General features: G+C 40.0%; 1 protein-coding gene across 2 annotated transcripts in view; it reads right to left on the reverse strand.

The window, feature by feature from the left end:
- Window positions 1-1,331: 1,331 nt before the first annotated feature.
- nubp1 (nucleotide binding protein 1 (MinD homolog, E. coli)) overlaps window positions 1,332-14,276 on the reverse strand; it is a 62,790-nt gene continuing 49,845 nt past the window's right edge. The window contains exons 8-11 of one of the 2 annotated variants that reach the window (XM_063059213.1): window positions 12,876-12,986; window positions 11,068-11,170; window positions 8,963-9,046; window positions 1,332-2,330 (exon numbers count right to left, since the gene is read on the reverse strand). In XM_063059213.1, coding sequence (XP_062915283.1) covers window positions 2,278-2,330; window positions 8,963-9,046; window positions 11,068-11,170; window positions 12,876-12,986 — 351 coding nt within the window. In that variant the 3' untranslated portion in view covers window positions 1,332-2,277. The remainder of the gene's footprint in view (window positions 2,331-8,962; window positions 9,047-11,067; window positions 11,171-12,875; window positions 12,987-14,276) is intronic. The other variant, XM_063059212.1, reaches the window with a different exon arrangement.

Raw genomic sequence — 14,276 nt, forward strand, 5'->3', positions numbered from 1 at the left:
AAAAGGTTATACATGTGAAAAAAGTACATGATACTTGTGAATTCCTTATCCAAATAAAAATAAAAAATTAAAAAAGAAGAAAAGAATGTTTCATCTTTAACTTAATGACTTTTGGAGGTCAGTTCATCTTCTACTCGCTTAGCTATTCACAGTAACATTCTGACCAAGGGTACCCAAACTTTTGCATGCCACTGTATCTACATACATAACATCTACATGCTTAAAATCTAATTCAACATGAGTTCAAAGAAAACACCTGAAATTGTGTGTGTGATGTGGGGAATAATGGTAATCTCCGTCTGGTAGTAATTTGGGTTTGACACCGAACATTTAGATTAGATTATGAGGACACTCATTTATTGTCATTTAGAAATGCATACATTAAAAAATGATAACAATGTTCCTCCAGAATATCACAAGAAAAATACAGGACAAACCAAGACTAAAACTTACAAAACCACATAATTATAACATAGTTACAACAGTGCAAAGCAATACCATAATTTGATAAGAACTCTGAGGCTGTCTACAAGAAGGGTCAGAGCCGTCTCTATTTCCTGAGGAGACTGAGGTCCTTTAACATCTGCCGGACGATGCTGAGGATGTTCTACGAGTCTGTGGTGGCCAGTGCTATCATGTTTGCTGCTGTGTGCTGGGGCAGCAGGCTGAGGGTAGCAGACACCAACAGAATCAACAAACTCATTCGTAAGGCCAGTGATGTTGTGGGGATGGAACTGGACTCTCTGACGGTGGTGTCTGAAAAGAGGATGCTGTCTAAGTTGCATGCCATCTTGGTCAATGTCTCCCATCCACTACATAATGTACTTGGTGGGCACAGGAGTACATTCAGCCAGAGACTCATTCCACTGAGATGCAACACAGAGCGTCATAGGAAGTCATTCCTGCCTATGGCCATCAAACTTTATAACTCCTCCCTTGGAGGGTCAGACACCCTGAGCCATAGGCTGGTCCTGGACTTATATACTGGCATAATTTACATATCACTATCTAATTATTTATGGTGCAACTGTAATGAAAACCAATTTCCCTCGGGATCAATAAAGTATGACTGTGACTATAAAGAGCAGACCATGGGCACGGTTAAAAAAAAGTCTCAAAGTCCCGATAGCCTCATCACCTCACGCAGGCGGCAGAAGGGAAGAACTCTTCCCGCCATGAACCTCCAAGCGCCGCAAACTTGCCGATGCAGCACCATTGGAAGCACCCGACCGCAGCGGACTCTGAGTCCGTCCGAAAACTTCGAGCCTCCGACACAGCCTCTCTGAGCACCATCCTCTGCCGAGCACTTCAACCCCGCCCCGGCCGCCGAGCAACAAGCAAAGCTGAGGACTCGGGGCCTTCCCCTCCGGAGATTCTGGACCACACAGTAGCAGCAGCAGAGAAGCAGGCATTTCAGAAGTTTCACTAGATGTTCCTCCGTACTCTCACGTCCGTCTCCATCAAATCAGGATTGTGCACGGCACCCTACTTGACAAATAACAGACATCACCACCGGAGTGGCCGCTGCGAGCTGCGTTGCGCCGCCATCTTCCCCTCCCTCCTATAAAAATGCATTTATGCAACTCACCTGAAAACTAACAAATTCCAGTCATACAATTGGCCAGATTTTCAATATTGTAACTTAGTGCTGCGTTTAACCAAGTGCTTTTGGAAATATCACAGACAAAGACTCAACAGTGATACTCAGCCACAACAGAAATCATTTATAAGTGAAGGCAATATCTCTTGTACCCAAGTGATTGGAGTTTATTTTTCACAGAGTAAATTAAGTCACAAATTCAACAAAAAAAACACAAAAATAGATATTTTAAATTTAAACATTAAATATGTTCTAACAAGGATAACAATTTCTTATTTGCTATGCCATTCCTGGGATGGTGCTTAAGGTACAAGGACAATTTTGTCAATTGTCCTTATCTCCACCAGCTATTGGCAAGCACCCAAACATGGCTTCTTCTATTAACGTCGCCTATCCTCATTAAATGACCCAATCACGTACATCCTTTATCACCACCATTACCTTTTGCGCATTATGCAAAATTAGACACTTTTACAAATTTTAACATTCATTGAAATTAAAAAAGTATAACTTTGCTCAGGAATAGGATCAGATGCAGGTCTTAAATATTAGAAATCACCTACAAGGGTTGAAAAAAATAGTCCAGATGAATTCACTTAATTGCCTTCACCGATGGATGCAAGTCAGTCAAATTCACTCAGCGTGTTGCAGAGAAACATGAAGTAATTCTTAATTTGTTAGGCATTTTCCCCCACTTCAGAACTACGTGTAGCACAGTATTCCTGGATTCCTGTTTCATTAAAAAAGAGATATTTAAATTTGTAAGATAAAGTACTGCACACTGTAGAAACTTGAGGAACTTGGGGCATGAAACATGAAATGAAGTACAAGTAATCTTTTATATTTATCGTGTAGATATAATAGGCAAACACAATATGGAAAAACTGCTAACAACCACTATCATGAGAGACAGGAAAACTAATCAGACTAAAGGAACACCAACTACCAGATCCCACTGTTGTGCCCAGATAAACTTGATGTAGTGCTATCTAATTATTTCAAACCCGTGTTGACCACACAAAGTCCTGAACCATTTCTCTATTTGCCTTTGTAATTTGCACCTCACTGGAATTGGAGGGATAACCTACTGAGTTAGCAACCAATCTGTTTCCACCTGTAATCTTTCATTAATAATCCAGATACAAGTTATGTCCTATATCAGGTAAGTTGAATAGCACACTCTTATTTCTGTCATAGTAAGTAGACATAACACTATGTACTGAACAAATGAAATAGGCTTGGATATATAAAATAAATTCAATATGTTAGTGTTAGCTTCAATATCAGTAAGGCTGATTTCCTTTGTGCAACATTGATGTTTATGCTTCCAGTGTGGCTAAAAATAATGACTAACCATAGAGAAAACTTGGAAACAAATTGCAAATCTTTGAAGGCATTTAATAATGGAAGAACATGCAAATAGGTAAAAGCTGAATTTGATGTTAAGTACACTAATTAGCTGGATAAGGAATGCTAAATAGAATTAAGGAGTATAAGAGTGGAAAGTGGAAAAGACCAGTACTAAATCGTTGCAATGCACAAAATATCCTGGATTTTAAAAAGTGCTCTTTGCTTAGTGTAACAATATGGTTGAAGCAAACTCAAGCACAGCATTAATTAAAAATTTGATAAGCTAAGCTGAAAGAAGTGTGAAATAATTCTGTCCAACTTTAATTTTGCAGGTAAAATTGAGACATATTCTTATCTACTCAGGTTTGTGGAGAAGGTTTATCTGGAAGAGGCTTAAGTTCTATGAGTGGCATAAGTATATTCAAGTGCTTATTGCAGAATGTAATTCAACTGATAGCTTTATGGCAAAAGAACTTGTTCTCTACAAAGGTACCAGATGAAATTTACGGTGTGAGAAGCTAAGCTGCAGCTGTGCTAAGCAACCAAAAGATCAGGTTAACACAATTTTTTGTTGCAAATAGGTCCAAACCAGAAAATTAACAAGTTCAAGAAGCCAAGATATTTTAACTTTGTTAACAATTTGCTATAGAGCAAACTGAAAGACCTAGATGACATAAAAAAAATCAGCAAACAAAATAAATTTTGACCACTGCAGCTACTGCTGTTGCTATTTTTGTGTTGCACCAGTAGACTTGGATCCCATTGTACAGGCAGTTACAAAGGCACAGGAAGATGAAATGCAGAAAGAAACCAAACACTTGCATGCTATCTGTAATGAAGCATTCAGTAATTCAGGTTCACTGCATTACTATTTTTAAACGGCTGCCAGTGCAAACAAAAGGTCCAAGATATCCTGAAGTGGGAGGGTGAGGAGCCAGAGGTCGTGGTACATATAGGTACTAATGACATAGGTAGGAAAAGGGATGAGGTCCTGAAAGGAGAATATAGGGAGTTGAGAAAAAGGACCGCAAAGGTAGTAATCTCGGGATTACTGCCTGTGCCACGCGACAGTGAGAGTAGGAATGCGATGAGGTGGAGGATAAATGCGTGGCTGAGGGATTGGAGCAGGGGGCAGGAATTCAAGTTTTTGGATCATTGGGACCTCTTTTGGCGCAGGTGTGACCTGTACAAAAAGGACGGGTTACACTTAAATCCTAGGGGGACCAATATCCTGGCAGGGAGATTAGCGGGGGCTACTGAGGTGACTTTAAACTAGAATGGTTGGGGGGTGGGAATCAAATTAAAGAGGCTAGGTGTGAGGAGGTTAGTTCACAACAGAGGGATGGGAACCAGTGCAGAGAGACAGAGGGGTGTAAAGTGAGCGTAGAAGCAAAAAGTACAAAGGGGAAAAGTAAAAGTGGCAGGTCGACAAATCCAGGGCAAGCATTAAAAAGGGCTAAGAGAGTTGTAAAAGAGCGCCTGAAGGCTTTATGTGTCAATGCAAGGAGCATTCGTAATAAGGTGGATGAATTGAAAGTGCAGATTGTTATTAATGATTATGATATAGTTGGGATCACAGAGACATGGCTCCAGGGTGACCAGGGATGGGAGCTCAACGTTCAGGGATATTCAATATTCAGGAGGGATAGACATGAAGGAAGGGGAGGTGGGGTGGCGTTGCTGGTTAAAAAAGAGATTAACGCAATAGAAAGGAAGGACATAAGCCGGGAAGATGTGGAATCGATATGGGTAGAGCTGCGTAAAGGGGCAGAAGACGCTGGTGGGAGTTGTGTACAGGCCACCTAACAGTAGTAGTGAGGTCAGAGATGGTATTAAACAGGAAATTAGAAATGTGTGCAATAAAGGAACAGCAGTTATAATGGGTGACTTCAATTTACATGTAGACTGGGTGAACCAAATTGGTAAAGGTGCTGAGGAAGAGGATTTCTTGGAATGTATGCGGGATGGTTTTTTGAACCAACATGTCGAGGAACCGACTAGAGAGCAGGCTATTCTGGACTGGGTTTTGAGCAATGAGGAAGGGTTAATTAGCGATCTTGTCGTGAGAGGCCCCTTGGGTAAGAGTGACCATAATATGGTGGAATTCTTCATTAACATGGAGAGTGATGTAGTTAATTCAGAAGCAAAGGTTCTGAACTTAAAGAGGGGTAACTTTGAAGGTATGAGTCGTGAATTAGCTAAGATAGACTGGCAAATGACACTTAAAGGATTGACGGTGGATATGCAATGGCAGGCATTTAAAGGTTGCATGGATGAACTACAACAATTGTTCATCCCAGTTTGGCAAAAGAATAAATCAAGGAAGGTAGTGCACCCGTGGCTGACAAGAGAAATTAGGGATAGTATCAATTCCAAAGAAGTAGCATACAAATTAGCCAGAGAAAGTGGCTCACCTGAGGACTGGGAGAAATTCAGAGTTCAGCAGAGGAGGACAAAGGGCTTAATTAGGAAGGGGAAAAAAGATTATGAGAGAAAACTGGCAGAGAACATAAAAACGGACTGTAAAAGCTTTTATAGATATGTAAAAAGGAAAAGACTGATAAAGACAAATGTAGGTCCCCTGCAAACAGAAACAGGTGAATTGATTATGGGGAGCAAGGACATGGCAGACCAATTGAATAATTACTTTGGTTCTGTCTTCACTAAGGAGGACATAAATAATCTTCCAGAAATAGTAAGGGACAGAGGGTCCAGTGAGATGGAGGAACTGAGCGAAATACATGTTAGTAGGGAAGTGGTGTTAGGTAAATTGAAGGGATTGAAGGCAGATAAATCCCCAGGGCCAGATGGTCTGCATCCCAGAGTGCTTAAGGAAGTAGCCCAAGAAATAGTGGATGCATTAGTGATAATTTTTCAAAACTCGTTAGATTCTGGACTAGTTCCTGAGGACTGGAGGGTGGCTAATGTAACCCCACTTTTTAAAAAAGGAGGGAGAGAGAAACCGGGGAATTATAGGCCGGTTAGCCTAACGTCGGTGGTGGGGAAACTGCTGGAGTCAGTTATCAAGGATGTGATAACAGCACATTTGGAAAGCGGTGAAATGATCGGACAAAGTCAGCATGGATTTGTGAAAGGAAAATCATGTCTGACGAATCTCATAGAATTTTTTGAGGATGTAACTAGTAGAGTGGATAGGGGAGAACCAGTGGATGTGGTATATTTGGATTTTCAAAAGGCTTTTGACAAGGTCCCACACAGGAGATTAGTGTGCAAACTTAAAGCGCACGGTATTGGGGGTAAGGTATTGGTGTGGGTGGAGAATTGGTTAGCAGACAGGAAGCAAAGAGTGGGAATAAACGGGACCTTTTCAGAATGGCAGGCAGTGACTAGTGGGGTACCGCAAGGCTCAGTGCTGGAACCCCAGTTGTTTACAATATATATTAATGACTTGGATGAGGGAATTAAATGCAGCATCTCCAAGTTTGCGGATGACACGAAGCTGGGTGGCAGTGTTAGCAGTGAGGAGGATGCTAAGAGGATGCAGGGTGACTTGGATAGGTTGGGTGAGTGGGCAAACTCATGGCAGATGCAATTTAATGTGGATAAATGTGAAGTTATCCACTTTGGTGGCAAAAATAGGAAAACAAATTATTATCTGAATGGTGGCCGATTAGGAAAAGGGGAGGTGCAACGAGACCTGGGTGTCATTATACACCAGTCATTGAAAGTGGGCATGCAGGTACAGCAGGCGGTGAAAAAGGCGAACGGTATGCTGGCATTTATAGCGAGAGGATTCGAGTACAGGAGCAGGGAGGTACTACTGCAGTTGTACAAGGCCTTGGTGAGACCACACCTGGAGTATTGTGTGCAGTTTTGGTCCCCTAATCTGAGGAAAGACATCTTTGCCATAGAGGGAGTACAAAGAAGGTTCACCAGATTGATTCCTGGGATGGCAGGTCTTTCATATGAAGAAAGACTGGATGAACTGGGCTTGTACTCGTTGGAATTTAGAAGATTGAGGGGGGATCTGATTGAAACGTATAAGATCCTAAAGGGATTGGACAGGCTAGATGCAGGAAGATTGTTCCCGATGTTGGGGAGGTCCAGAACGAGGGGCCACAGTTTGAGGATAGAGGGGAAGCCTTTTAGGACCGAGATTAGGAAAAACTTCTTCACACAGAGAGTGGTGAATCTGTGGAATTCTCTGCCACAGCAAACTGTTGAGGCCAGTTCATTAGCTATGTTTAAAAGGAAGTTAGATATGGCCCTTGTGGCTACAGGGGTCAGGGGGTATGGAGGGAAGGCTGGTTTCTGAGTTGGATGATCAGCCATGATCATAATAAATGGCGGTGCAGGCTCGAAGGGCCGAATGGCCTACTCCTGCACCTATTTTCTATGTTTCTATGTTTCTAAAAAAGCCTGAGTTTTTGGTTTTCTCATCTTGTAGAGAGGGCCCAATTGTTAAGAATGAATCAACTGCCATTTCAAACCAATTATTACCTATGATTAACAGTGTGTCCAGTTTTATGTGTCCCCTTTGTATGTCCAGAATTGGGGAGGGAATTGAAACTGATGTTAGGATCATAATGAACTATTCTATAAATAAAAATAGATATCTCAACCATAAGAATAATCTTGGATCAGTAATCTGTCAGACGATGCTGAGGATGTTCTACGAGTCTGTGGTGGCCAGTGTGATCATGTTTGCTGTTGTGTGCTGGGGCAGCAGGCTGAGGGTAGCAGACACCAACAGAATCAACAAACTCATTCGTAAGGCCAGTGATGTTGTGGGGATGGAACTGGACTCTCTGACGGTGGTGTCTGAAAAGAGGATGCTGTCCAAGTTGCATGCCATCTTGGACAATGTCTCCCATCCACTACATAATGTACTGGTTGGGCACAGGAGTACATTCAGCCAGAGACTCATTCCACTGAGATGCAACACAGAGCGTCATAGGAAATCATTCCTGCCTGTGGCCATCAAAGTTTACAACTCCTCCCTTGGAAGGTCAGGCACCCTGAGCCAATAGGCTGGTCCTGGACTTATTTCCTGGCATAATTTACATATTACTATTTAACTATTTATGGTTTTATTACTAATTATTTATGGTGCAACTGTAACAAAAACCAATTTCCCCCGGGATCAATAAAGTATGACTATGACTATATCCACAATTTATGACGGGGCCCAGAAGTACCAATGATAATAGTCTGTACTATTGAGCTACCCAATTAAGGGTAAGGTTTGTGTGGGTGGTGAAGTATCAGATTTAAAGTTTTCTGATGTGTGTTGGCAGTGGGTCAAGAACCTGTCTGCTGGTACAAGCTCAGGAGAGTTTGGCTAAGACACGTAACTGATTCTTTCCATTTTATTATTTATTCTCAGGAAGACCAGTATGACAACTCCTAGACATTATCTAAGCATAGTTTTATATACAGAACAATGAGTCCTATAGAAAAATGCCTGCCACCCTCCTACAATGGTCCTGTCTCCAGGCAGGGTTCCTTTAATTTTTTTGAACAACCTCCTGATTAAATGGCAATTCTATACACGTGGAAATTATTACACAATAATACCGTGCTCAGAGTAAATTTATCATCAAAGAACATACAGTATATGTCACCATATACTACCTGAGATTCAATTTTCTTGCAGGCATTTGCAGTAGAACCAAGAAATATATTAAATCAATGAAAAACTACACACAAAGACTGGCAACAACCAATTTGTAAAAGAACTGTGCAAATACAACAAAACTTAATAATAATAATAACAAATAAATAATATTGAGAAAGTGAATTGTAGAGTCCTTGAACGTGAGTCCATAGGTTGTAGAATCAGCTCAGTGTGAGATGAATGAAGTTATGCACAATTAGATTTGTTGATAATCTGTACTGGTTAATCAAATATTGAGGGGGAATTACATACTCACTATCTACATCATTACAATTTAAAATTATTATCAGCTTCTCCAATCTCCAAATTGAGCCTGATACATTGGGGTGATATCACTTTCATGTCCTTATGTTTTGAAGATATGCATTACTTACGTTTAACAATCTCCTTGTAGGCAATACATGCGGAAGAATCAGGTATTTCTGATAAGAATGATTTGCCTTCATCACAACTCTTTCCTGTTAATGAAATTAAAATGCACTTGAAATTCATTCAACTAAAACATTCCACAGACACTCCTCTGCTACCTGGCATACCTCACCTGCCATCTTCCTCAATCCACCAATCACACTGGGTTCCTGTCCCACAACTCCCCTTCTCCCCTTTATACTCGCCATTTACCTCTCCACTTTCAGAAATCATGCAGGATTTTGACCTGAAATGTCAAAAGTGCCTTTATGATAAATAATTATCAGCTTCAATAGGGTAAATGTTGGTCCCATTAGGGAGGGATTCCTGATGAAGGGGATTATTCTAAAGTTAAAGGCATGCCATTGAAATTATTTTTTCCACACAAATAACAGAAATCTGAAACTCACTCCCCTCAAAAGAATATTTACATGCTGTGTCAAAATGTTCAAAAGGAAATGGCATGTTTGTTAGACTATAAAGGGAGGCAAATGCAGTTTGAGATACCAAAGTCTCATGATGTAGCAATGTCCTAATCCTGCTCCTATTTTTCCAGGGAAATGGAGGCAACAGATTTACCTCATTTGCATCTGTCAGAGCACAAATAGGCCATCAAGCCCATTCTACCATTGAATAATATCGCTGATCTGCCATAAACTCAGCCCCACCTACCTGCCTTTACCATATCTCTTAATTCCCCTAAAATGCAAAAAGCTATCCAATTGTGTCTTAAATATATTTAATAAGCGATACTATTGAGAAATGACATAGAACAAACCTTCCTCTATCCTAGCCCAACATCTTTCCTCCTTTCTTGAACTGAAAGAACGATTCTGTGGCAGTTCTTCAATTCACATTTTAGCATGGTGAATGAAATTGCAAACTTTGTATGAAGTATTGTCCTCAATCATCACTTACTGTATTTGCATTTGGACAGTTTGAACCAAATTTGAAACCAGATTGAAGAAAGATCAGTATTTCTAACCCCGCATTCTTTTTGCTTGGGCATTTTTGGTCGATTAACCTAGACAAAATGGGATTTATATATTTCTAGAAAACTACAGTATATGCTAGTCGATTCCCCAATGTAATCTTTGGAAAAGTTGTATTACAGGTATAATTGAACTATGGTACATACATATTTCAATTGTCAGTTAAACTATATATTACCAACCTTTTTTTCCTTTAAGTGCATCAAATAACTTTATCTAAAAATGAGAATTTTGAAGAAAACTTATACAGTATTCCCATAGACTGTAAGTTATAATGGAGTAGTAATTATGCAGGCAGGAATTTTTACTTACAAGACTTGATATGTTGTAAAGACATTACAATCAAGAATAAGTTCATTTCACAATGAAGTAAGCTGTAAAAGATTTTGTTCCTATTTACTTTGTACGGCAGAGAAGAACCTGTTTTGTATAGAAGATGCTGCCAAGTCTTTGGCCTGAGTTATAGGGGCAGATTGGGCAGGCTAGGATTTTATTCCCTGCAATGTAGGAGATTGAGGGGTTAACCTGTTAGTGTATAAAATCATGAGGGTATAGGTAGTATAAACACACATAGTCTTTTTTCCCAGCCTAGAGGAACTAAAAACTAGAGGGAATAAGTTTAAGGTGAGAAATGAAAGATGTAAAAGGGGCCCAAGGTGCAAGTTCTCACTGTGAATGATACATAGATAGAATGACCCATGAGAGGAAATGTTTGAGGCAGGTACAATAATGGATCGGAGGGGTTTAGAGAGATATGGACTAAATGCGGGCAAATGGGACTAGCTTGGTGGCCACCTTGGTCAGCATGGAGGAGTTGGGCTGAAGGGCCTGTTTTTCTGCTATATTACTCTGTCTATGACTCTACAGTGTAATAGCATTTGGTATCTGTAGCATCCTTGGTAGGAAAAAGATTTTTGTAACTGTTTTTACTAAACCTCAAGTTTAATTTTGTTGAAGACTGGTTTTGCAATAGATTTAAATTTATGGCAGATACTAAGAGGAAAACAATATTTGCTGTCAGTCATCATTGCACATTGTACATTCAGGGACGTTCTCTGTGTGCTTCCTCTAGGACATACCTATCCTGGGATCCAAGGGTAGTTTCCCAAGAAATGGAATGTTTAAATCTTTGCACATCTTCATGGCACCTCCGGTGGTTGGTGGGAAAATTTGGGATTCATGCTGTAAGCATAAAGAACACAGAATAAACAACAGGGGTCTTCCAATGTTAACTTCAGCGATTTAAAAAAAATGAAACTTGTTCAACTCTTGATTTGTCCTGCATAATTTTGCAAATTCAATTCAATGGAAGGTAACCCCTTGGATGGATTCTCACTCCCCAGGCCTTTACTGCACACAGATCTATAGAGCTATACTCCCATTTGTGTTGATTACTTTAAACCAAACTAAGATAAAGGCAATCATAAATTTTAATCTAAAAATTATTCCATATCTCCCCATCTCCTTCATCATTAACAAATCCATCCATCATTCTTAAATAAAAACAGTATTTTAGTTTACAATTACCTATTGCAACAAATACATCATTTTAATTTCTTGTTTTAAGTGGTTGTCCTGGGATACTGCTAATGCCCAGCTTTATAATATGTGAATATTAAGACTATAGACACCAAGTTCTGTTATCACATTTCCACCTCCAGTGCTAGCAATGGGAATTTGGAAATTAGGTTACTCTTCTAAAAGAAGAAGAATGAAGTACGTTGCTCATAAGTTGACATATATAATTTATTAGGTACATCTGTACACTTCGTTAATACAAATATCTAATCAGACAATTATGTGGCAGCAACTCAATGCACAAATGCATGCAGACATGGTCGAGAGGTTTACTTGTTCAGACCAAACAGTGGATGGGCCTTAGCAGCAGAAGACCGACCACACTGCGTTCCACTCTGTACCTAATAATGTAGCGAGTGTGGGTGTGTGTGTGTTTATACACTGTGGATTCCAGTTAGCTGGGCCATTGGTTAATCAGGGCAGCCACTTATTTAGGACGACTCTTAAAGAACAAAAAAACTAGTTGAGAAAATAGACAGGATTCCCTTTGTTTATTTAGAACACTATGCCACTTAATTGACAGGAAGCAGTTGTGTGCGCTTGTGAGGCCACCCGGCACTACACCGTGCTTAGGGCAAAGTTTTAAATTGCATCAGTTGTGCCTGCTTGTGTTATCCATTTATGCCGATTCAAAAAAGCAGTGATTTTTGATCTTTTTTAAAATTTTGACCTAAAAAACATTCAGACCCTTGCCAAGGTGCCATAAAAAGATTTGACAATAGCCGAAAAATCTACCCTACTGGACCAAATTAAAAGCCATCCGCCTAGGACCACTTATCATCGGCTGGCATTGATAACTGGAGAGTCAAAATTTGCAATTGCACACTTGATAGATCAGCAAGATAAGATGTGATTTTGTTCATTAACAGGCAACAACACAAGTGTACTCTGGATGAATTCCTTGGTTGATAACCATTAGGAACTAACACACAGTTTTACAATACTGTAATAGCACTGAAGTGCTCTAATTTGTTCTGTATTTCATTTAAATACATAATTTGTTATGCAGTTAACAGTAGTTTGTCTCTTTTATACCGTTTTACCTACTTCCAAGAAACTTTGGCTTATTGGGGCAGCTTGACTGGGTCAAAATGTGATGGTCCTGACGTGCCTCAATTAACCAAAATCAATCTATGCATACACACACACATATATTTTCACATGTGCCACATCCTCAGAATGCCCAGAGCAAGCCATTTGCATGAATTCCAGATTGCAACTTATGCAGCAAGAAGGGTATAAGTAAGAGGAAAACTTGCTTGTACTTTGTAAGATGTTAATTTCATGGATTCTGAAAGAAACTCCTCACCTGGCACTTTGGGCAAACAAAACCACTCATATTTTCTACAACTCCGATTACAGGCAGTTTCACTTTCTGGCAGAAGTTGATTTCTTTTCTGACATCCTGTAGTGAAACTTCCTGTCAAAGAAACAAAATAAAGATTACAGTTTAATCGTCTATGGTAGAGTGCAAATTAAATTCGAAAAGCTTTGATCACCAACAGTAACAATTCAGGATCCCTTCTGTTATATTACAAATTCCTTGCATGCCTTTCACAAAGCTTCTGCAGACATTTCTCAAGATCAAACTACTTTGAAGAAATCTGAGAAAAGATTCTAAATATATCTCAGATCAAAAAAAAAATCAGGCTGCAAAATTCTGCACAACTTGGACGTGTGTGGTCAAAAAACCCAGACAACGTACGCTTATGTGCAATGATAGGGAGGCAAGTATATCTGATGACATCTAATTCATTTGATAAATGTCAAATTACACAGGAATTTATCTCAACAGATTTGACTTTCTAACATGTGCCTGACCTGCTGAGCAGCAATTCTGTCCTTTATTTTGGACTTCCTGCATCTGTCCCTTACTACTATTTTAGAAAATCCAATTGAGAACCCAAAGTTTCCAAATGAACACCAACTGCAGGACTTCAGCTGTAGTTTGATCAGAGGACCTGTCCACAGTTTTCCAACGCAGTGAAAAGCCTCCCCACCTATCTTTGGGGCCCCTTATCTAAGAAAGGATGAGCTGGCATTGAAGAGGGGCCAGAGGAGGTTCATGACACGATCCTGGGAATGAAAGGGTTAATATATGAGGAGCATTTGATGGCTCTAGGCCTGTACTCGCTGGAGTTTAGAAGAATAAAAAGGAATCTCATTGAAACCCATTGAATATTGAAAGGCCTAGAGAGGAGGCTAGGACCAGAGGGCACAATCTCAGAATATCAGGACATCCATTTAGAACAGAGATGAGGAATTTCTTTAGCTAGAGGATGGTGAATCTGTGGAATTTATTGCCACATACAGCTGTGGAAGCCAATTCATTGGGTATATTTGAAGCACAGGTTGATACTTTCTTGATTAGTAACAACGTCAAAAGTCATGAGGAGAAAGAAGGAGCATGGGGTTGAGGGGGTAATAAATCAGCCATGATGGAATGTTGGAACAGACTCAATGGGCCAAATATCCTAATTCTGCTCCAACCTCTTTATGGTCTAACCCTGCCCTCAGTTATAGAACACTACAGCACAGCAACACGCATTTTGGCCCATCTAGTCTATGCTTAAACTATTAATCTGCCTAGTCCCATTGACCTGCATCCGGACCATACCCCTTCACACCCCTCCATTCATGTAGCTATACAAATTTCTCTTCAATTTTGAAATAGAATCCATATCCATATCCAAAACTTGCACTTTCCCTA

Source organism: Mobula hypostoma, chromosome 9 (assembly GCF_963921235.1).
Source record: "Mobula hypostoma chromosome 9, sMobHyp1.1, whole genome shotgun sequence".
In the NCBI taxonomy this organism is placed as follows: domain Eukaryota; kingdom Metazoa; phylum Chordata; class Chondrichthyes; order Myliobatiformes; family Myliobatidae; genus Mobula; species Mobula hypostoma.